This window comes from Protopterus annectens, chromosome 12.part0 (assembly GCF_019279795.1).
Source record: "Protopterus annectens isolate FY-2018-M chromosome 12.part0, PAN1.0, whole genome shotgun sequence".
NCBI lineage: Eukaryota > Metazoa > Chordata > Ceratodontiformes > Protopteridae > Protopterus > Protopterus annectens.
The window spans coordinates 318,661,435-318,686,615 of record NC_056746.1 but is presented as its reverse complement, the minus strand read 5'-3'; the positions used below and the strand labels follow the sequence as shown (position 1 = coordinate 318,686,615).

Here is a 25,181-nt window from a genome sequence, read left to right as displayed (position 1 = left end):
TTTGGAATTCGGCCGACCGAGGACCTGCTTGACGGCAGGAGAACCCATCTGTTATGACTGCAGCTGTATGCATGATGAACATCAGCGAACGGGATTGACTTGCCGTATGAAAACTGGAAATAGCAACTAACTGAAATTTGATAGCCGAGAGAGAAGCTAGCACCTTCGTTGAAAAGGGTACTAACAAATAATAACGCATCTAAAACTGCTGCTGAGAAAGGGTCAGTATTCCTGCTCATGGCCCAAATGAAAAATCTCTTCCACTTTTGCAAGGGCAAAAGAATTTTTCGGACTGGGGACTTAAGTCTGGACGGTCTCACTAGTGCTGGAAGTGGAGAAACCAAGCGGTCAATTTGAAGGTTCAAATGTTGCATTCCTGATGGGTGAGAAAAGAGGTCCCGACTTGGCTCCAGAATCCAAAGAGAATACTTCAAATGAGACCACAGAAAAGGGAACCTCACCTGATGATGGGGACGATGAGGATGAGTGAGCTCTTCAACCTGCTTCCTTCTGAAGAAACTTGGGGATGAGCAGAAGAGGAAAGTAAGCATACAGGTGACCCAGGGGCCAATCGTGGACTAATGTATCCCTTGATGGCTCCCCCTGGAGAAGGGATCAGAGCAAAGAACTTGCTGCACTTGTTGTTGAGGGGAGAGGCAAAGAGGTTGCAGCAAGATTGACCCCAACTGTTGAAGATCATGTTTGTTACCGACTGACTGAGGGATCACTTACGCGGAATCAAGAGCGATCTGCTGAGTCTGTGTGCCAGATCACTGTTTTTTCCTGGGATATGGATTACATTAGAAGGTGATCTGAGGACACCGCCCACTCCCACACTCTCATGGCCGCCCTGCACAAGGGGTAAGAATGGGTTCCTGCTTGCTTGTTGATGTACCAGATAGCAGACATGTTGTCGGTGTGTATCGCAACATTCCCCAAAGAGAGAACATCCTGAAAGACTTGCAACGTTAGTAGGACTGCTCTCACCTCTAGGACATTGATATGCAACTCAGTCTCGGTTGGGGACCACGTGCTTTGGACCATCTTCCTATTGTAATGCTTCCCCTCAACTGAACTGGGAAGCGTCCATGGTCACAGTGGCTATAAGGGGGTTGTTCAAAAACGGTCTGCCTAGAGTAACATTGTCTGATGGTATCCACCAACTGATATGACGCCTGCAGATGGGAATCAATCTGATGCAAAGGGACAGGGGCTGAGACAGAATGGACCATTGTGTGGCTAATGTCTAATGTAGAACCCGCACGAAAATTCTGGCTAGGGGAACTAACAGAATAGCTGCAGACATGGACCCTAGGGTTTCTGCAGGATCAATCAAGCCATGGCGGACTATCAGGCTAATAACTGCTATGCCTGATTCCTCAGAGTGGCTCCTCAATATGAAGGAAGAGAAGCCATCTGATCCCTTGTGTTGAGCTGCGTACCTATGAATTCGAGATTCTGAACCGGAGTAAGGTTGGATTTGCTCATATTTATAGTGATGCCCAGGGAGTGTGATAAGTGGGTTAAGTAGTCCCTGGCTTGGATTAGTCGATGCCTTGTAGCAGTGGTGAGGAGCCAATCATCTAAATATGGAAACACTTGGAATCCCCTGAGGCTCAAGTGAGCTGCTACCATTGACATGCAATTGGTGAACACCCGGGGGGGGGGGGGGGCTGTGGAGAACCCAAAGGGAAGTGCTGAATTGGTAGTGATTGGCTTCCAGCCAGAAGCACAGGTATCTCTCTTAGAGCGCCTGTCTAGTTTGATGTGATAGTATGCATCCTTGAGATCTGTTGAGCACATACAGTCACCGTTGTCCAATAATGGCAGAATGGACTGAACAGCAACCATCTCAGAACCTCGACTTTTTTACATAGTCGTTCAGCTTGCTCATATCCAGAATGAGTCTTAGGTCCCCCTGTCTTTTTCAGCACCAAAAAGAAGGAGTAGGTTCTGAATCCTCTCTGTTTGGCTGGTACCTCCTGCATGACTTTTCTGCAACAGTTGTTGGATTTCCTGTGCTGTCTGTTCCCTTTGACTGGGTGGCACATTGGAAAGGCTTTTGGAGTTTGGAGGTAGCAGGGAAAAGGGAATGTAATAACCTCTGGATATTACACTTAGCACCTAACAGTTTTGAGTCAACTGAGTCCAGGCTTTGGGGTGCAAAGCTAGTCGGTCCCCAACTGCTTCCAGAGACAAACAGTCGGACAGTGCTTCAGCAGTGTGGGTAGGGCTTATTGGGAGGGGGCTCCCCACAGCCCTGGTTCTGCAGACCTCCTCTACCTCTAGGGTTGTGTCTACCATCAAACCCTCCCCCTCTGCACTACAGGAGGGTTCTCCATGCAGGTCCTGGAAAGGCCCTTGGGACTTGTGGAGCCACATTTTCTTACCCCCACATTGGTTCCTGGAGAAAAACCTCTGGGGGGTAGAAAAAGTACAGTTGTGTACATTTATCACAAATGTAAATGTTCGAGTGTATTCAGTGTTGCAGTTATCACACTTGGGTTATCCCTGCCAGGGTAGCCCTTAGCTGGCCCGAATACCAGAGGCTTAGTATTTCTGTGTCGGTTGCTGCTGCTTCAGGACTGACGTCAGGTCATCAGTAGTATAAAGTAAAGCAGCCGACACTATTACGTCAGTTTTTCTTGCCCTAACCTGTCAGGAGCCACTCAGTAGGAGCCAGGTTCTGGTGGAAGAATCCCACCAGTAGAAAGTAAATACCAATATGTCCCTTGTAAGGAAAGAGAAGAAAGGGGGATGGAGGGAGGGAAACCAGGACTGCAACAGTGAATACACTCAAACATCTACATTTATGGTAAGTGTACACAACTGTACTATGTTCTTCGCGTTTCACTGTTGCAGTCATCACATTTGGGTTGATTTCCAAAGCTGAGGAAATGGGTGGAGGCAGTCAAAGAAACTAGGGGTTGGCTAGGATGCCCTGCAAGACTGCGGAGGCAAACCCTGCCCTGGATCTGGAGAAGAGAGGCAGGTGGTAATGCTTGGTAAAAGTGTGAACAGATGTCCAGGTGGCAGCCTCCAGGATGTCCCTGGTGGGGACTCCTCTGGGGAAAGCTGCACAGGTGGAGGCTGCTCTGGTGGAGTGTATTCTGACCCCCTTGAGTGGGGGCTTACCATGCTGTTTATAGCAGAAATGGATGCAGTGTGCTATCCATTTGGATATGGTTTGTTTGGAGATGGCTTTGCCTTCTGCCCCTGTAACAAAGTTAACCAACCAGCAATTGATCAGACTTTCTGAAGGATTTAATCCTGTCTAGATAGAAAGTGAGTGGTCTGTGCACATCTAGAGAGTTCAGAATCATTTCCCCCTTGTTCTGGGGATTAGGGAAAAAGGTGGGCAAATTAATTGTTTGGTTGAGAGCCACACTGGACACTGGGTTAGTTCTGGGGATACCCTGCCAAACTGAAGCTGATGAAGGGTTCCACGACCAAGAGCACTTGCAGCTCAGAGACTCTTCTGGCTGAAGTGATGGCCAGAAGGAATGCCGTCTTCCAGGAGAGAAATTTTAGCTTTGCAGACGTTGGTTCAAAAGGGGGCAGGGTGACATTTTCCAGTATAAAGTTAAGGTCCCAAGCTGGGGTTGATGCCCTTCTGGGTGGCCTCAAGTTGCTACCCCCTCTTAGGAACTGTTTGATCAAAGGGTGTGAGAAAAGGGGCTGCTCAATGAGAAAATGAGCAGAAATAGCAGAAGCATGAATTTTTATAGAGGAGAAAGAGAGGCCACTGTGTAGTAAATCAGCTAAGTAATCCAGGATGAGAGGGATGGAAGGCTGTGCCATATTGGCTCCCTTAGCATGGATCCGGGTGCAGAACCTTTTCCATTTGTCAGCATGAGACTTTCTGGTGCTAGGGCGTCTGGTCTCACGGATAACATCTATAACCTGTTTACTGAGGTTGGCAGATTGGTTCAGGGTTAGGGAATAAGCCAAGCTGCCAAACTGAGTGTTTGCAATTGGGGATGCATGAATTCCCCTTCCCTCTGGGTCAGGAGGTTTGAAATTTGAGGAAGATGCCATGGTGGCAGTGGGGACAGGCTGTGCAGCAAGGAGTACCAGTGCTGGCAAGGCTAGTCTGGAGCTATAAGAATGGTCCTTAGGTTTTTCCTCCTTTATTTTGAGCAGTGCCCTGGGGATGAGAGGTAGTGGAGGAAAGGCATAGACCGATAGAATGACCCAGGGGAGGGACAAGGCATCCACTTTCCAAGCCATGTAGTGATGCTCACTGGTGCAGAATTTGCTGAGCTGATGGTGTGGGAGGCAAAGAGGTCGACCTTCGGGGTGCCTCATTTCTGAGTTATTAGGGTGAAGGTTTTTCTGTTGAGCTGCCACTCGTGTGGGTCCAGAAGATTTCTGCTTAATTGGTCTGCCAGAGAGTTAAGAGAGCCTGGTAGGAATTGCGCTAACAGGTGTAGTTGCATGGCAGAGGCTGTGTGCCAAAGGGTCATGGCCAGTCTGCATAGAGGGTAGGAGTGAGTCCCGCCCTGCTTGTTGATATACCACATCACAGTGCTGGTGTCTGTTTTGATCAGGACAGCCCCTGGAGACAGAAGGGGTTTGACAGCCATCATCTCTTTTTGGTTGATGTGCAGAGGGATTTGCTGCGGGCTCCATTGGCCCTGTATGCACCTGCCATCCAGGTGTGCACCCCAAGCATAGTCTGATGCATCTGTGGTGAGGGTCTGAGCAGCAAGGGGTGGTGAGAAAGGCAGTCCCTTGTTGTGGGAGCATGCTGTTGCCCAAAGAAAATCTTTTCTGAGGCATGGAATTATAGGTAGAAGAGTTTCCATGTCTTGAGAGTGTTGACACCAAATGCTTTTTAGGTACCACTGAAGTTTCCTCATATGTAGTCTGGCATATGGAAAAAGTAGTATGCAAGATGCCATGAACCCCAGAGCTTGCAGGATCTTCCTTGCAGATAACTGGGGTCTGGTGGCTAGTTGAGAGATGTAGGCTGTCAGGACACTGTTTCTGTTGTGTAAGGAATGCCATCTGGGATGCTGTATCCAGGCTTGCTCCCAGGAAGATAATCCTTTGGGCGGGCACTTGTTTGGATTTCTTTTCATTGATTGTGTACCCTAGGGAGGTTAGCAGGGTCTTTACAAAGGCCAGGTGCTTGAGCAGCTTTTCCTGGCTGTCTGCCTGAATAAGGCAGTTGTCTAAGTGTGGGTAAATCTGGATATTTCTTTGTCTGCAAAAGGCAACGGCTGGAGCCAGACATTTTGTGAAAACTCTGGCAGCAGTAGATAAGCCAAAGGGAAGCGCAAAGAACTGAAAGTGTTGAGATCTTGCCCTGAAACGGAGATATTTCCTGCATGATTCCCTGACAGGAATGTGGAGGTAGGCCTCTTTAAGATCTAGGGTGGCTAGCCCAGCGTCCTTGAACTAGCATGGGTAGCAGCTGCTACAGGGTGAGCATTTTGAATTTTGGGATCACCAGGAAGGTGTTTAGAATGGATAGATCGAGGATGGGGCACCAGAAAAAGTCTGGAGTAGAAACCTTGGCCTATCTGTTCTGCAGGAATGTGCTCTACTGCCCGCATAGAGAGCAGGGAAAGGATTTGCTTTTGAACCTCTGCCCACTGGTTTGGTGGTAGATCTGGGAACCCTTCTGGGTGTGGAAGGAAAATGTGTAGCCCTGAGACACTATGTTCAGAACCCAGTGATCATTGGCAATAGTGGCCCAGGTGCTTGTGTGAAAGTAGAGTTTTCCTCCTGGGATAAGTGAAGGTGGGCAGAGGAAGGGGGTGGGGGAGTTGAGTCATTGTGAGATCTTATCATAAGGGGGTGGCTTAGAACTCCCTAGTTTTGAAGTGGAGGTAGTCCACTGCTTAGATCTCTGCATTCCCTGTGGCTGCTGTCTAGGGGGTCTGGATCCCCGAGGCCTGGGCTGGAGTGGCATAGTGGGAGCAGGAAAGGACCAGTGTTTGGTGGGGCAATGCCTGCTGAACCTGGGTGGCTGGACCTGCAAGAAATCCTTAACTGTTTGCCTAGATTTTGCTTTTTCTTCCATCGTTTTTAAGACCTCTTCTGCCTTAGTGCCAAATAAGTGATCTTTGTGCAAGGGGGCATCCAACAATTTAGATTTGACATGGTCTGGCAGGGGCTGTTCCTTAAGCCATGCATGCCTTCTAATGACAAATCCAGTGACTGTTGCCCTGCAAGAAGCTTCTAGGGCGTCAAAATCACAGTGCAAGGTGTGTTTAGTTACTTGACTTGCAAAATGTATTAACTCTTGTAAATCTTTAGATTCTGTCCAAGCAGGAAAGGAAGACATTTTTTGTTTGAGGAGTTCCAGAGTATGTTGCTGAAATTTCAGCATATGGAACTGACAATTTAGTGCCTGATAGCAAGAGTAGCTGTGGTGTATACTTTTTTACCCCATCTGTCTAGTGCTCGAGAATCCCTATCTGAAGGGGTGGGATTCTTAGCAGAGGTTGCTTTAATTCCTTTAGGTCCTTGAGAAATTACCTCAGGGTCAGCAGTAGGATTGTAAAAAGAAATTTGTGCGAGTCAGGGACTCTATAGTACCTGTCTGGTTTTCTGGGTGCAGGAGGGAAGGTGTCAGGAGCCAAGCTGGATTCCAGGAAAACATCCTTCACAACATCCAGGACTGGGGGGATGACCAAGGGTCAGTGTTGTGGAAGATCTAGGAATTCCCTGAGTCTCTTTTTTGACTGAGGGTAATCTTGACTATCCCACTGGAAATGCTCCCTTAAAGTATGAAGGGTTTCCCCAAAGGAAAAATCCTCTAGGGCAGAGGCTGAAGGAATGGAATCCTCTGCATCAGAATCCTCATAAGTAGAGAGGGGTTGCATGTCTTCATATTCAGATGCATCAGAGTCATCTGATTCTTGTTCAGACAAAACTACAGGGGACAGATCTCTTTTCCTTTTGGAGGGGGTAGCTTGGCTTCCCCTGATCAGCATGATAAGGTATTCTGCCATTTTAACCATTTGAGACTGAGGCAAGGAAGCAGGTGCCTGAGAGTGGGTTGTTGGTTTCTTGGTTGTGGTTCGTACCCTGGGCCTTAGAAACTCAGTCGTTTTTGAAAGAACGGTAGTCACGAAAGAAGATGTCGGTTTGTGTCGATAATTGGTAGTGTGAAGGACTTACTCAGAAGCCAGTGCCTGCTCAGCGGCTCCGGACCCCATCCAAGGTAAAGAGGACTGCAGGATCCTTAGTCAAAGAAGAGTTTTGCGGCATACTGGACTCTGAAAAGGTCTCGGCAGCAGCCTGCGAATCCACAGAAGCGGGCATCAGGGGCTGTGAAAGCATCTCACTGTGGACCGGAGAACTGACAACTAGCTTAACGGAAGCATCGTCAGTAGGTTTGGACCTGTGCGGTCTGTTCTGTCTTTATCTTTACATTTTTTCAGAAGATCTGCTGTCGGATAGCTTACCGAAGTCATATTGGAATTCGAGGACTGTAAGCGAAAATATCTGGCTGCAATAAAGGCCCGATGATGGATAGTTCTGGCGTTGAACAAAGCACAGAAGAGACAACGGGGGATGTCGTGGTCTGGCCATAAACAAGTGACGCAGTAAGAATGGAAGTCTCAGTGTGGTATTTGCTTTCCACAGGCGAGACAATTATTAACTTTTTCTGACATCGGTTAGTGCAAGGAAAAAGGATCCCCAACGGGGTACTTAGATTTAGAAGACTTCAACTTCAATTCGGTAAACGAAACTCAGGTAGTGGCCGACCGGCACTCATGCGAACTGCTTCTGCTTCGGGCTCCATAGCAAGAAAGACTGATGTAATGATGTTGGCTGCCTTACTTTATACTACTGACGACCTGACGTCAGTCCTGAAGCGACAGCAACCGACGCAGAAATACTAAGCCTCTGGTATTCGGGCCGGCCAGGAACCAGTTTGTCTGCCAAGCACTGATAAAAAAACCTGCCAAAAAAAAAAAAAAAAAAAACTGTCACAAACAGCAGGGGAGTTTTAATTACTTAAGAACCTAAACTCTACACTTTAGAAATAAGTCTAAACTCTTACATTTAACTAGTTACTATAGGAATTTGGGTAAAAATTAAGTTACAAACGGTCATAGCCTAGACTGCAATCTACAATTTATTGAAGTGCTTTTTGTTAGCAACTAAAGTGCAAACTTCTTCAGAATCTTCGAGATTATGAAGTAGTTTGCACTTTAGTTGCAAACGAAAAGCGCTTCAATAAACTGTGGATTGCAGTCTCGGCTACGACCATTTCTTTTTGTTTTATCAGTTTGTTTTCTCTTTGTTCGCATATAAAAATTAAGTTAGGTTTAGAAAAAAAAGACAAAAATGTGCACGCGTGTGCACGCACATACACAAACACACAGTTGCTAAAGAGAAAAAAAGAACGGAGGACTAAAAATTCCTGAAAGGACAAGCAAAGGCTATCAACAATACTAAACCCATGCTTGACAGACTGAAATCCACATATGACTCGCTGGAGCAGCAAACGAGATCCGAGGTAGATGGGTGGATGCAGGGCATTATGGGTACAAGGGAGGAGCTTGAAAGTCTGATCCAAGTCTGTGGAATGTGGCCGAGCCAAATCAGAGGGTCAGATCCGAGACCCTATCGTGAGGAGGAATGAAGGAGACATCAGATTAAATAGTTTCTCAGTGCATAAGGAAACTTTCAGCAGTATGGAACCTGTCAGCATTTTTATCCAGTTTAGGAAGTGAATTTTAGGATCACAGTGGGCACTTTTCTCCCTTCTGGAGATGAGTAAGTCCTTGAACTTTGGCTGGTCCCCTGTACTTGACTGGTGACCTAGTTGGAGGGCCAGTGGCTAACTTGGGTGGTCTGGCTTTACACAATGAACTGCCTTGCTTTAAGGTTTAGCTACAAGTTGCATGTCCTGACTTGTTCTTTTTTTTTTTACTGGGACCCCATTTTTATTCAAGTGGGCTCAGGCCAGTGGGTTTCTGTTTCTTCCTCCTAATACCATACAGAGGGACTTCTGGTGTATAAACCCGGGCAGTTCCAATCCAATTTGATCCTAACAGCCATTTTTTTTTTTTTATCAATATGGGGGTGGGGGGGTGGGCATTCATGAAGGTACTGCAACGTGTAGACCTCCATGTAAATGTAGCTGTTAACGTTTGGCATTTAGTAAGAGCCCTATCATAATATGTTAAAACAAAGAAGTGCAGCACCACATACGGCTGACTCTGTGGTTGAGATAAATGCTAATGAGGCAGTCAGTTAGAGAGACATATGCTAATTAGTCACATAGTCTATCCTCATGACCACCTGATGGAAGGCATCTACATGCTGAGCAGGCTACACAGCAATTGTCTAGTGAATCATAAAACAATTATGCATGAAAATAGCCAAAAACAACTGCATAGACAATGAGGTGCACCAGAATAACCCAAAACAAAATACATTTTATTGTTAAGAACTTTAGTCTATAAACAAGCTGAATCAAACTTCATAAGATTCTGAATAGTGGTTGCTCTATTTTCTGGTTTCTGGCTGTATAGATCAGCAAGGCCAGCACCAAAACCAGCTGTGTTCAACTACCTACCATGACCACTGTACTGGAATCGATGACTGTAAGCAAAAATATCTAGCTACAATAAGGGCCCGACGACGGATAGTTCTGGCGTTGAACAAAGCACAGAAGCGACAAAGAGGGACGTCGTGGTCTGGGCCTAAACAAGTGACGCAGTAAGAATGAAAGTCTCTGTGTGGTATTTGCTTTCCACAGGCGAGACAATTAACTTTTTCTGGCATCGGTTAGTGCAAGAAAAAAGGATCCCCAACGGGGTACTTAGCTTTAGAAGATTTCAACTTCAATTCAGTAGACGAAACTCAGGTAGCGGCCGACCGGCACTCATGGGAACTGCTTCTGCTTCGGGCTCCACGGCAAGAAAGACTGGGGTAATGGCATCAGCTGCCTTACTTTATACTACGGATGACCTGACGTCAGTCCTGAAGCTTCAGCAACCGATGCAGAAATACTAAGCCTTTGGTATTTGGGGCACCCGAGGGCTACCCTGGCAAGGATATCCAAATGTGATGACTGCAACAGTGAAACACAAAGAAAATATGCAATTTACTAATTAGTATTGCTAGCTGAAGAATTACAGAACGAACTGGGCAAGCCTTAACACAAGCAGATTTAATATGACAAACTGTCATTTTAGTTTGGTTTACTCTGAAGCAGAACTAATTTTATTATTTTGCTTATTAGGTCACAACAAGGCAACCCTTAGTAATAACTAGAATACAAGTATCTGCCAAAACACTACACAAGGCATAGCTAAAGCAACTTGAACAAAGAACTACATTACTGAGGAACTGTAGAACATTTGTATCTTATACAGTGCAAGTCAGTGGTGATACTGATGCTAGACTACAGTAGACAACAGCATATTTATTTTAACTTGCTAGGTGAACTGGTCCTTGGACCCTTTTCAGTCAAGACCTGGTTTCAGCAGCACAAAGCATTATCCCAGAGTAGAAAAAGAAATTAATTAGTTTGCACTCTCAGTATGAAGATATACAAGGATTAAGTATTACTTCTACGTACTATATAAAATTCATATACAGTATACAAAGTTCTAGGTCATAGTACAACAGATTGTGAAGGCTTAGTATTAATACCACAGTGACACAGTTTATCACAACAGTGCAAAATACTTAATACAGAAGAACAAAATAAACAAACTTGGACATGTATATCCATTACTTTTCAGCTTGACATGCACCGTTATTTACAAACTCTGAGCTAAGACTGGTACATAAAACAAGTTTTTTTTCTCCTCATTTTTGCTCGGTTCCTGTTCTGATCAATAAGCTCCCCCACTATCACTTCCTTAGCCCATTTGTTCACCCCAGGCAGGAGTTTTACAGCTCATTCATACCCAGTGGGCAAGAAATGCATGTACTGGAAGTGGTGCCATGAGGAGAATGAGTGTTCATGAATAAGCCCCGAATCTTGCCTTGCATGCTTACTGTCATCCCAAGAGTTTCCATGCCACAGACTTGTGCAATAAACTGACAACTCTGCATGATAGTATCAGTTGGCCCTACTCCCCTTTAAAACAGGTACCTTTGAACAAACATTGGGGAGTCTACAAATAAGTGTGCATTCCAAGCATACCCGGCAGGAGTTAAGGTCACTAAAATACTATCAACACCTATATGTCATAAAAGGTTTTACACATCTGTATTCTAAAATTAACACTGGCATTTTGTGTCTAACTGTAAAGCCTGTGTAAGTACCTACAAATTTAATCTTTAGTCTTACTTTTTCTTTGTCATTATTTTTTCATCATGGCCTCACTTAAAGGTACAGACCAGCCCAAGCACACAGTTAACAAAAGACTGAATAAACTCTTTAAGCAATCGCCACATTCCCTATGTGAAGCATTACATAATGAAGGCTGTTAAAAATTCAGTAGAAAATGAACTGTAAGGCTTATTGTTTGCAGGTCTAAATAGTGTATTCCTATAAGCTACTGCTTTAAAAAACGGAGATGGAAGAAGGGAGCTCAGAATATGAAACTGAGGACTACACTACACTGAGTTGCTGGAAAGAAGCTAGGTCAATATGTTATACTCCCAATAAGGCCTAGATCTAAGCATAAGACTTTTCAGCAATCCGACTGCATACAAAACACATCTGCACCTACGGATTTCAAAGGATAATGGCAAGTTAGAAAGGATTTCAGTTCTTTTGCAGATTTCATGTAGAATAATCCAATAAACAAAAGAGGGAATGTCAACCTGAACAGCACTTTATGAGGAAACGAAAGAAAGGTCACAGGTCTCATCTACTCTGAGACATGAAACAAATAAAACTGTTCAAGACTACTACAGCAGAGCCTGCAAAGAGGAACAAGTAAACCAAATAACATTCTGAGAAGAGCGGTTTAGAAACTAGTAAAATTTCACTGGAATGTATGTAAAGAAGAGCAAACTGAGATAACAGAAAACCTTGTCAGAGGACTTCCTTACCACAGGATGTCAGAAATCTGACGGAACCTATCAAAAGGAAACATTAAGTTGCTTAATTCATTTCTTTATAATAAAAGAGACACTGCAGAAAAAAGAAAATGTGGAAACATCCAAATGCCAAGGTGTCTAAAGGACTAAGATTCTAAAGTTGAAACATCAAAGCAAGCTGTGTCAGTAAAGGTGGAAAAAGTCCTAACCTTTGCTCAAACAACCCGAGTTTCAACAAGCTGTCAGAGAGCTGGACAGGAGCTGGCACAGGGGAGGTGGGAAAGGAATATGTCAGTTAGATTAACTCAGAGGGAGGGGCCAGTACTGATTCGCTGCAATGGCCTAACTTCTCTGCCTTCCCAGGGGAGTGCAGTACCCTTGAACCACAGGCACCATGTTTGGTAGCATGCACGCACACCTATCTTTAGTAAGTTACTGTGAAACTAGAGCCCTAGTGCGGAGATGCTGAAGCATAAACAAAGTCCATACTCTTGTGGCCGATGACAGTACCACTTTTGATGGGGCAGTGGGCTTCTGCTTCCTAGAACAACACATGGGTGAACAGGCTAACTATGGTCATTATAGGGGTGATAGCCCAGAAAAAAACATATTTGAAGTTCTCGGGCCAAGAATGGACTATGTCTTGAGACCACCTGCAGTCTGGCACTATATGAAGTCTAACAGAGGCAAAAACAAACAATCTCCAATTCCATATTCAAACTCCAAACACAGAAGCAAGATGCAAAACAATTACGAAATTCCTCCATAGCATCTTCAATACTTATTACCACATGGGGCATGCAAAACTGAAGACATAAGAAAAAACTGTCAAACCTGGCATCCACCATTTGCACCCCCCACCCAAAAAAAAAAAAAAAAAAGCTGAACCTGTTCATGGAGCTTTAAATGACAACTACGAGAAGCATTCTAAAGGCCAGTATTGCCAACTGCCAAAGAAGTCTCAAGTGCCTTTCAGTATAACTCCATAAAAGAAATAAACCACAACTGCGCCAGATTCTGCAACTAACAGGACACATGTTAAAATTTAATAAAAGGTTATATACATCAAGCTTTATTTATACTCTAGCCAGGGAACAAGCTGTAGTCTCACTTTTATGGATCTCAAAATCAGCTGAGTGGCAAATGCATTACTTCCTGACAATGCACCAATTATAGGTTTGTGACACACACGTTAATGGAGCCGACATCAGACAGTACCACAGCAGCATCAAAGGATATGCTGCATATGCAGTTTCATTCATTCTCCCCTCCCCTCTCCCTGCAGCATTTTCATTCACAACATGTAGTAACTCTGTGAGGCTGCACCAAAGTGGGAATTATGGCAGTCTCTAATGTTTAAAACATTCAGATTTAAAGAACTATAAATGAAACAACTTTTTTCTTCTGCAGATGTGGACATTAAAATAATAGATTTAGAATGGCAGCTACTCTGCAGGATTTTTAGCTGAAAAATGTTTCTGATTTACAGACATGATGTAACGTAAATCCTCTGAAATAGATCTAACTTTTTACTGAAGTTATGTACTCATGTTTTGACAGCTAATTATATTATTTTGACTGAATACTTCCTGTTTATATTTGTATATTATTTCATGTATTATTTAAATTACACTGCTGTGTTTGTTATACTCCTCCATTTTCAACCTGAAAAAGGCCAAGCGAGATCAGTGTTCTAGCCTGGTTAACAAATTTAAACAAGATAAATAAAATACATTAATAAACAATGCACCATATTGCCACCTCATATCCCCCTCTCTCTAATGCTACCATTATGCTTTACACTATCCTGCAGGTAGAATGGGACTGGGAAAACTAAGTTATACAGTTGTAAACAGAAGAAACCATCCTCAGACCCATTTCTGAAAAATAATGCTGCCCATGAACAGTAACTCCCTCTATTACAACCCCTAGATACCTTACTATTTTAAACAAAATAAAACTGTCATTTGGTTTACATGGACCAGCTTTTTTTTTTCATTCAAAGGCAATAATTCACACAAGGTATCAAGGCACTAACTTCAATTATGGATTCCAATGTTAATATCATGGGATAATTCCCCACTGACACATAGCTATGATCCCTAAAGTATGTACATAAACCAGATGCAAAGATCACATTATTTCTTCTTCTGCCAAGGTTCACTGAATTCACATCTGGCATCCTCACATTCTGTTACGGTGTTCTGAGTATCACGCTATAGAGAAATCAATGGCCACTGACACACTGTTTTTCTTCCTTGTGTCTTCTAGAAAAGTACAGGCGGTCAGGATGCGCATTAGTCATAGCATTCAGCAATTTTGAATGTTCCAACTGCAAATTGTGGCTAACCACCTGTGCTCTTCTGGAGTTTCTTTTCCCTCATTGTTTTGTGAATCATTTTGCTTGTTCACAGTCAGTTTAAATGAAAATGCAAAACAAATGCTTAACTTTGATCAGTATCTGCACAACGCACAGATCAAAGTTCTTATTTAAGACAACACACAGCTTAAACTCAAAAGCCAGGAAAGGCTAATGCTCCAAGATGTACCATACATGCATGTTCACCTACAGTGATATAAAGTGGAAAGGAAAACACCAGAGATGCTAATCACACATCAAATGCTGTGACTTGCTTTTAAAATGATACCCATTGTTCTATACACTGAAATTACTCAGCAGACAATGAACATCTTCAGACTTCAACAAAATGATACCACTGACCTGGTTAAAATGTGCAGAGTTCTAAGGTTTGAATTTTGCAAACAAAATGCTTTAATCAAATTCTAAAGGGAAGAATGGAAGTATTTATGTTGACAGCTTCAAAAGACAGTTTGCGTTTTGGGAGCTGCTCAGTGCATTAGCATCTTAAGTCTGCATATTGAACTTGGAAGACAAGCTGCAGGCTAAAAAAAAGACTTATAAAAAGCAGTTATAGAAATCCACTGCAGCGCTGTTCCTGGGGGGGGGGGGTATGAACCAAAACCACACTACAATCACAGTTTTGATTGCCACAGTACAATATTCTGCAAGAAAGGGGAGATTGCTCCATGGTGTAAAAACTTCCAGTACACAATGGTGTTTCAAGCCTGTGATGGATGATATCACATTGTCTATATAGCTAAATAAGAACTATCTGCATTGATATCAAACATTTTAAAATCAAAAATTCTTGGAGAAGGTAACAACTGTAAGATCAATTCTTAACTAAAGCAAGAACTTCAAGAAAAAGGTCTAAGCAGCTCAAAAGAAAAAAAGTAGAAAAGATAAGGCTAGATCACACTTTACTGGACTTTTGTTAAATGTGAGGCCTGAACTCCCACCTGTCTGCTACAAAGATGCTCACTGTGAAAGCATGTAGGAAAATGTATAATACTTCATGGAAAACCCTCTATAGTACTTGGATCAAGTCTTGATGTACTAACTCTGATAAAAATTGGTACAGCGAGTGATCCACTTACAAAGACATTTTATATTACTCAGTCATTTTTCTTCTTTCCTCCTGGGTACATATGAGATAACACTCCATTGTCTGATACACATGTACTATTGTGAGAGTGTGTGTGTGTGTGTGTGTGTGTGTGTGTGTGTGTGTGTGTGTGTGTGTGTGTGTGTGTGTATGCGCGCGTGTAATGAGCCAGTCTACAGATACATTTGATCAGGGAATCATGAAGGGTTAGACAGCATTATGGACTGAGCAACAAAAGTCCTGCTCTTTTTAAAGGGTACTTACTTCCAGTGATACAGCCAGCATCCAGAAGAGAAGCAGACATATTTGATAGGATAGGCAGGAATGTGCACTCAGTATAACAGCTCTATTTCATGCAAAAAAAAAATCACAAAGAAAATATTGCCTACAACCTCACCACACATCTCTCCTTTTTTGGCCAGTACATAGGAACATGATGCATTTGCAATAACTAGTCTCTTGTGGACCAAACCGATGTACACAAAGGTAATATGAATAAAGTATATGAATGCTGTGCGCATGCTTTCCTACTATAGACACAAAAAGAAGCAAATTCTTGTGGTAACACTAGTAAAAACTTTAAAGTGATGTACACAGGCGGAAAATTAAAGCTCCCTACCTATTAAGACCTGACACTCAGGATGTCCTTTAATGAGGCAACAAGTGAAATTGATAATTTCCGTGACAGTGCATTTCAATTTTACAAAGGAGGACTATGTAAATGCTGATATCCTAGTAAACGAAACTCACAAATAGAAGGCTTTCAGTGAAGCAATACCCTCTCACAATGCTTAAGGAACTTCAAAACCATCAAAATGTATGCTATAAGGTAGTGAAGAACAGGCAGAGATTGTCAAAATAAGAAACCACAACGGTAAACAAAGTAATGCAAAATTTCTAGACTTAGGAAAGGGACTCCAACCACTGGCAGTTAATTACAAGGCAATTAACGCTATGAACTGCTACAAAACTTAAATCATGTAGCCCAGGGCTTGATTCCTTCTGTCTCCATCTGCTTATATGGGATTATGAGAAAAATCACTTTGCTAGACAGTGGTCTCTGGTCACACCCTGAAAAAAGCTGGTATCTACTGGGTCTGCCCAATTAACAATTAAAAAAAAAACAAGTCTGTAACACTCAGTCAAATAAATAATAAAAAAATACATACACAAATACGTGAACAAACAAATTTCAATCAGTAGTATGTATACATGGTTCATAATTTTTTTTTTTTTTTTTTTTTACAGCTGATAAATCATGAAATTCAGTTACAGGTTCAGTTATGAAATTCGTTCCTTGGTTCAGTGCCCATGGCTCTCCACTAGAGCCCTTGCTCACTTGGCCAAATAGTGAGCAGAGTTGAGATGGACTTCATGAAGAGTCAGGGGACTTCTTTGATGAAGGGTCACTGGAAAGGATCACTTGGGGGATGTAGGGATGGGAAAAATAGAAACCAAGGTGTGGGGTCATGATAGGCTCAGGGATGGAGCATTAAAAAAAAAAAAAAGGGGGAGAGAGAGACATTAGAAAGATGTGCAAGTCCTCAATGTGTCACACATGAAAGATGGACCACAACCTGGGCTGTAGAAAATCCTTGCAATCTAGCAAAAGGCAGACAGACAACAGTGGCTGCAGTGGAGGCTCTGCAACTAAGCTGTTACAGCATACAATAGTTTGTCTTTTCACTCTGCAAAAGCGGGAGGGGTGGAATGCATACACTCTTTTTTGCAAGGCAGAAATTACATATCTGTTTAGAAATCTACATAAAGAAAAGAAAAACTTCACTTTTGCACTGGGTGTACAGATTGTTAAATTTGTTCACTGTGGGGAAGGGGAAAGATCATATACAGGTAGGCTTCAGAAAAGGTAGCCTGGTACACAACTGAACAAGTTTTTGGCTCCAGACCAGTAAAGCAACATGATATTACAGAGCTTGATTCTGAGAGATCTGCTCTTTTTAAATGCAACGGGTGAGGAAAGGTTCAGAGCGCCTAGTGTGTAAAATATGAATTAACAGAATAGGAGGGGTTTCTAATCACCAGTCTGTTTAGTACTGGGGAGAAGCATCTTCCATGCAGAAGTTTGAAAGTAAAAGTATTCAGTCGCAATGTAACCTGAGCTCAAAAAATAGCAAATGTCCTTCATGTATAGTAGTCAAAAATAGTCAAAAGAAACACTAAAACCAAAACCAGTAAATATGTAAAAGGTCCAGTCTTCCGTGGTGTAGCAAAAATTATTTAATCCACAAACAGGCAAAGATGAGCGCTTTCGTCTTGAGCACAAGACTTCATCAGATGCCATCTTTAAAAATCAACTCCTTTATATATCACACACAATTATTTCACAAATTGAAACCATTTAAACAATTAAAATTAAATTAACTAATTAACAATAAAACAAATTCACTGCTGAAAACCAGCATTTGGGTTAACCCTTTCCTGATACCTCCCTAGGTTAAATGTATACATGTTAATTTTATAATTAATTTTATTAAATTTGTGAGGCTTTCAATGATAATACAGGTTTAATCGAAATATATTCATTTAATCCTGGATGCGTACTAGATTTTAACCTGAGCTGCTATCTAAGCTCTCTGTTCATTAAAATATTCCTTATGTCTCCTCCCCTGGAATTTGTTTTTACAATATCTATAATCCCAAATTTGAAACTGCTAGGGGAGATGCAATTCAAAGTATGTTTATATAAGGCACTTGTCTCTTTTAGACTTAATGTCATGTAGGTGCTCGTAAATCCCATCTTTCAGAGCCCTCTCCGTTTTCCCTATATAAAATGCTGTGATCCCCCACACACAGCCAAATACACTAACATCCTTGTATTACAGTTACCTTTACAAAAAACTACACTGCTGTTTAATCCATTTTGTAAACGCCAAATACCTTCCTTTATTATATACGGACATTGTCTAAATCTTCCACAGGAGGTGGTACCTTGTTTGATCTTAATATTTCTAACTTCTACCTGTTCAAATTCACTTTTCACGTTTTTACCAGTCCTAAATGAAAATATGGGCTCATCTCCTACTACTTCATGTAATGCCTTATTAACTTTGAGCATACTTTAATTTGCCCTAATAATGTTAGTGAAGGGTCCTGTAAAACCATTAAACTCCACTACACATGCTTTTTGATATTTCCTTGTGTCCCTTGAGTTATTAGAAACCTGTAAAGGTCTACCTAACAGTGCCTTGTACGTAGTACCCCACCCTCTATTCTAATTCTGGAAGGAAAAACAAACCCAAATAACTGTGGTTTTCATAATCTGGAATGGAAATTGGTCTATTTTTTCAAAAGTAAGAATTTAGAGACCAAATCAGTTCACATGACAACTTGAACAAGCAAGCAATTTATACACACACACACAATTCCGATTTACTCTCAAAGATTCTGTGCATTAAACATACAGACAGACATCACAGCACAATTTTTTTCTATTTTAAACACCCTAATTTATTTCTATTTTAAACACCCTCCTTTTCTTTTGTATTTTGTTAGATTGGGTACTGCAGTGATACACACACATCTTTTTCAGAATCAGCCCAGGAACACTGTCTGGTTAAGCAAATTGCTCAGAATCTCAAATGGAGGCTGAAGAAATCAAACACTGGGTTAAAGGAAGCAGCTAGTTAACAACTTACAGCCTTAACCATCTGTGCTAAATTTTGATCTTCCCTTGCTCAGATTTCTGACTGATCCTCTTGTCACAACTCCCTATATAAAATTTTCTGCAGACTATTAACACTACATGTTTTAACATTTATCATGTCCACAAACAACTAATTTTCCTAATTCTGTTCCAGCAAAAATATTTTTTTCCATTGTACACATTTTGGCAAAAAAAATTTCTCCTTTTACAGCTTCTATTCATTGATTATACACTAGTTTCATTTTAAACACTAGCAAAATGATCCATAGTACAACTTCTACACACTTTATCACAGAACATTTTTAATGAGCTTACCGGCCACACCTCAAAGCAAAATTTCATTACTCATAGTTCATTTTATGCCTTCTACCTATTTTTAGCTTTTCTGATTTGCATCCAGTTTTCTCAGATCTGGTCCTGTGAGTTCTTTCAAATATAAGGTAATTTCACTCATTCTGCACACATCAGAGCACTTAAATTAGCTTCATGAAGGCCTCAGTTTTTGTCTTCTATTTCTGATACCACACACTAATGGAATTCTGCCACTTGCCAAACTCAAGTCATTGCCTCAACTGTGACATAAGCAGCTGGCCTAGTACTTACCTATGAACCTATAAGCTTCAATACATTCCGTGGATCCTTGTGCTCCTTAAAAGAGCAAATGGGAGATTGCTTTTTCTTGTCTTACAGTAACAAACTTTGAATCATCACTTCTCTCTCTTGAAACTCAAATGTGTACACTTGCATGGCTTCCTTCTTTGTAACAAACAAAATGGTTTCACTGCATCGTTTTAAGTGTTTTATATACTTTCATTTGAGAAAAAAATCAAATTTTTGGGTGTTGGATTTCCAATCATCAGACAAGCTAGACTACAAAGAGAGGGTTCCAGGAGAATATATAGGCACCAATCTCAAATGAAAGAAAATAACCTAATACTTCTGAAATGGTGTAACATTTGATATTGAAAAATAAGAAAACAAAGATAAGACTTTATTTAAAATGCCCCCAAGTTCATCAACTTTACTTTCAGACTGCACAATGGTGTACAGGTTACCAGGCCACATGACAAACATATGGGATAGTGAATGAGGCTAGACACAAAGTAAAGACATGCATCAATCCTCATATACAAACATGCACATATATGCATGGAGACATGGAATTTACTTACTCACCATTAAGATGACTGCAGGTATTTGTCTGCTACGACATAATGTACAATCAGTAACACATCAAGAAATATATGGGAAACATACCTATAGTGCAATTTGTAGTTATTTTTCTTCGTTTGGGGTTGTGCCGTAATAACTCCAGCTCTCTTTTTGTTGGCTCCCATGTTGAATACTTCTCACCGATACCTGAGTATCATGAAATAGAAATGTAAGGAAGTTGTAAATCTGCATATTATACACTACCTGACAAAACTAAATAACAGATGCAATCTTACTTTATCAGCTTACCTACAAAAGGAGAAACTCTTTGACAGGTCTTATGGTTGGTTATGTCTTTTCTATCCTTTCCACTAAACACTAAGCTAAAAGCTGATTCATACTGTGACATCACTTGCCAGCTACAAAACCACAGCCAAACCCCGGAACCTGCCAGTTAATTCCCCATGTAATGAGCACCTACCTAAAAATGAAAACATAATGAAGATTCAAACACATTATTTAACAAGTAACACATATGTGTATACTTAGCTGATTTGCAGGAAATTCCATTGGCTGAGACTAGGAGGGGCTGTCTATCTGGGGGGGGGGGGGATATTTTGTGACCCACTAAAGAGGGCCCCCTCACAGATAAACTGACAAAACGTACATATCAAGGATGATTCTTAACTGGTTCTTACAAGTGCTTCAAATAGAAGAGGCAGTATACTTCTTCCCTGGGCTTCTACTATTGCTTCATACTTTTTTCATGATCAACAGAGGGGCTGCTTGGAGTCTGGGGTTAGAGGGGGGTCTAGATGTGACAAAGGCCACTTGCACCTGGGTCTTGGATAGGGAAGACCTGTCCTCATTCTGGAATGCAAGCAGACCACTTTAGTTTCCATCCTGACCTAAACTGCAGGCAGGGCAGTGGGTCCTGAAGTAACAATTTCAGTGGTGGAAGAAAGATGCTCCTGATAGTATATAACAGCCTTTCACTTTCTTACCAGCCAGCCCTTAGCATATGCCTGAGCCAACCTTGGAATCAGACAAGAGCCTGGATCAGGTGCAGGGCATTTCATAGGGCCTTTTACATCATATAAGTCTGGACATTCTTGCTTCTTTTTGTGGTAGAGTGATTAAATTCTGCACAGACAGTAAATAAGAATATAAATACTATGTCCCACACCTAAACAGTAAAGGCACTGTGTTGTGCTCATTGGTGGGCGAAATGGACCTACTCCAGGCAAACAAGGAGAAAGAAAAGTTATGTACTTGCCATAACATTAAGTTTCATGATCTAGCTCCATTCACTTCAACAGTAAGACTGGTATGCAGCAGGTAGCAGTATGAGGGACAGTGGGAGATTATGTTGATTTGAACAGACATGGATCATAAAGATCTAATGTTCTATTAAGAATATAATTTTGGTATCTTACATAATCTAGTCCATTTGCATGATCCAATCCAGTTCTTGAGATGAACAAATGTAGATTATTAAACTCTAATATTCAGGTAAGAATATAATTTTGGTATCTAACATGATCCAGATAATTCCTTGATTTGAACAGACGTGGATCATTAAGATCTAATGGTCTGTTAAGAATATAACTTTAAGTATTCTTACATGATCCACTCCATTTGCTTCAACAGTAGGGCAGAGTTCTTATCTTCTCCACCATGACAGAATATCATTACATACAATAAATCTGAAGGTTGACTTGGACCTTGAGACCATATCTGGCTTACAGGACCTTATGAAAGCATGCAGAGAATGCCACTTTGCAACTGCTCAGATGTCATCAATAGATGAGTTTCTAAACACACACCAGTTTCTAAACAAAGACTGAGGAGTAGCTGTGGTCCTGCAGAATAAGCTTTTAGCGTGCTTGAGAGGGTTTCTTATATTTCGCGAAACAAAACCTAATACAGTCCAACAGGCGCCAGGGTGAGGTTATCACCTGTTTTACCTACAGCAAAGGAGACAACATGTTTATCATCATTTCTGATATATTTACTTCTGTCAATACAAAATCTTATTTGATGCTATACATCAAGAAAGTCTAAGAAATACACCCCTCTGTTGAAGTACTGAGGGAAGAATACTGTAAGATTAATTTTTGTGTCAACTTTAGACATAAAGGTTGGGATTGCTATGCAAACATTAGCAAGCTTTAAATGATGACTGTATATAGGGGGTTGGAAGAAAAAGCCTGGAGTTTGAGGCAATCGTAGTGGAACTACCATTACTAAAGTTTTCCAAAATGTTATGATCAACTTTGGCTGCTGGTTTAAAGGGAAGCAGCACTAGTTTCTCCAGCAAGAAACTGAGGCTCTAAAAAGAAACAGATTCTTTATGTGAATGTTTCAACAGAAAGGCTTTACAAGCTTTTAAGGATGCTTGACAGGAAGAATGAAGACAATGATGAAATAGCCACTAAATGCACCCTGATAGCAGAACAGCTCAACCTTGATCAAAAATGTGGGCAAATAAATTAAAAACTGCCAGGATGTGGGGTAAGACAGGATCAAAACTCTGGCTAATGGAGAATAAAAAAAAAACTATCCATTTACTTCTAAAAACATTTCTTGCGGAGGGAAGCTGTGAGAATATTGACCATCCTGGGAGGGTAAGAAGGGTCCCCCAAAAAATCAGTGCAATTAGAGAAACAATGCAGTTGGTGTGAGAAAAGTACAGTTGTGTACACTTTACCATAAATGTAGATGTTCGAGTGTATTCACTGTTGCAGTCATTACATTTGGGTAATCTGCTGTCAAGTTGCTCTCAGTCGGCCTGAATTCCAAAGTCTTGGGTCCTGTGTCAGTTGCTGTCTCCTCTTAGATGACGTCAGGTCGTCAGGGGTATAAAACATGCAGCCAACGCCATTTTCTTTAGTTTTTCTTGCCCCCGATGTCAGGTGCCCCCAAAAAGGTAACACATGCTTCAACATAAACTTTACCTTCATCTACAAGCAAATACACCACATAGGTTGTAGAAGATAGAGAAGGAAAGATAAACTGTAGAATGACAGGGGGATGGCGGGAGGGTAACCTGGACTGCAACAGTGAATACACTCGAACATCTACATTTATGGTAAGTGTATACAACTGTACTATGTTCTTTATGTTTCACTGTTGCAGTCATTACATTTGGGTAGAATCCCAAAGCTATGGTTGGGAGGCTGGAGCTAAACAGCATTTGGTGAGGCTATAAGGCCCTGCAGCACTGCAGTGGCAAAGCCTGCCCTGGACTTAGAGTAGAGAGGCAAATGGTAATGCTTTGTAAAGGTGTGAAAAAAAACTCCAAGTAGCAGCCTCTAGAAAGTACTTGGTTGGTACTCCTCTGAGAAAGGCTGCTGAAGTAGCTGCCGCTCTGGTGGAGTGAGACCTAATGCCCGTAGGCACAGGTTTGCCATGGTGTAAGTAGCAGAAATGGATGCAATGGCTTATCCACTTTGAAATTGTCTGCTTTGAAATAGCCTTTCCTTCTGATCCTGCAGCATATGCACTAGTAACTGCTCAGTTTTTCTTAGAGCTTTAGTCCTGCTCAAGTAGAATCTTAGCTGTCTGTGTATGTCCAAGGAATGCAGAATTTTCTCCCCTTTGTTCTGCGGATTTGGATAAAAAGTTGGCAGATGAATTGTTTGGTTAAGAGCCACACTGGAAATGACCTTAGGCATAAAAGAAGGATTTGTCCTCAGACACCCCCTGTCTGGGTAGAATATGATAAAAGGCTCTACAGCCATGAGGGCCTGTAGCTCTGAAACTCTTCTTGCTGAAGTAATTGCTAGTAGCAGAGCTGTCTTCCATGATAAGAATTTTATATCAGCGGTAGCAGCTGCTTCAGATGATGGCAGGGTGAGCTTTTCCAGCACATAATTGAGGTCCCATGGAGGTAATGGTGATCTTCTAGGAGGCCTTAAAGTTTTGGCTCCTCTAAGATACTGCTTTAGTAAAGGATGAGAAAAGATTGGCGGCTCTGTATTGTAATGAGCCGAAATGGCAGAGGCATGGATTTTGATTGATGAGAAAGATAGGCCTTTGTCAAGCATCTCAGTTAAGTATTGTAATATCTGAGGAATATGTGGTTCTGCTGCATCAGTTCCTTGTGCTTGATTCCAAGCACAAAATCTCTTCCATTTGTCAGCATAAGATTTTCTAGCACTAGGCCTTCTGGCTTCCAAAATGACATCCATCACAGCTTTACTGAGAGGTGTCGTTTGTATGATTACAGGATTAGCCATGCTGCCAGGTTCAGAGTCTGTAGTTGACTGCGCAGGATCGGATTGTTTTGCTGGGACAGTAGTTGTGGTTTTTGAGGCAAGGTTCAAGCTGGGTATTGAGACAAGTTCCTTAGGATTGGGTACCAGTATTGGCGGGGCCAGTCCGAGGCAATCATCATCATCTTTGGCTTCTCTTCTCTGACTTTTAGGAGGACCTTGGGTAGAAGAGGCAGATGAGGAAAGGCGTAAACTGATTGGTTTTTCCCAACTGAAGGATAGAGCTTCCACTTTCCATGCTTGTCTGTGATAAGTCCTTGCGCAGAATCCTTCCAGTTGATGATTTTGAGGAGAGGCAAATAGATCTATGTCTGGGCTCCCCCATTTCTCTGTTATCATGCTGAAGACTAGTGGGTTTAGTTTCCACTCGTGAGGATCCATAAAGTTTCTGCTTAAATCATCTGCCAGAATGTTTTGTTTTCCTGGCAGGAATTGAGCTTGAAGATGTATTTGATAGGTTAAAGCTGTGTCTCACAGTGCCATGGCTAATCTGCAAAGGGGGTATGAATGTCTGCCCCCTTGCTTGTTTATATACCACATGACTGTGGTGTTCTCCATCTTTATCAGTAGTTGTCCTGGATGAAGTAAGTCCTTGAAGGCTGTTAGGGCATTTTGAACAGCTAGCATCTCTTTCTGGTTGATATGTAC

At 41.8% G+C, this 25,181-nt stretch overlaps 1 protein-coding gene across 4 annotated transcripts in view; it reads right to left on the bottom strand.

Annotated features, from left to right (window-relative positions):
- LOC122816538 (ubiquitin carboxyl-terminal hydrolase 22-A) overlaps positions 1-25,181 on the bottom strand; it is a 2,071,246-nt gene that overhangs the window by 864,087 nt on the left and 1,181,978 nt on the right. For all 4 annotated transcript variants that reach the window (XM_044089386.1, XM_044089387.1, XM_044089389.1 and 1 more), the window contains one exon: positions 20,362-20,463. In XM_044089386.1, the coding sequence (XP_043945321.1) occupies positions 20,362-20,463 (102 nt within the window). The remainder of the gene's footprint in view (positions 1-20,361; positions 20,464-25,181) is intronic.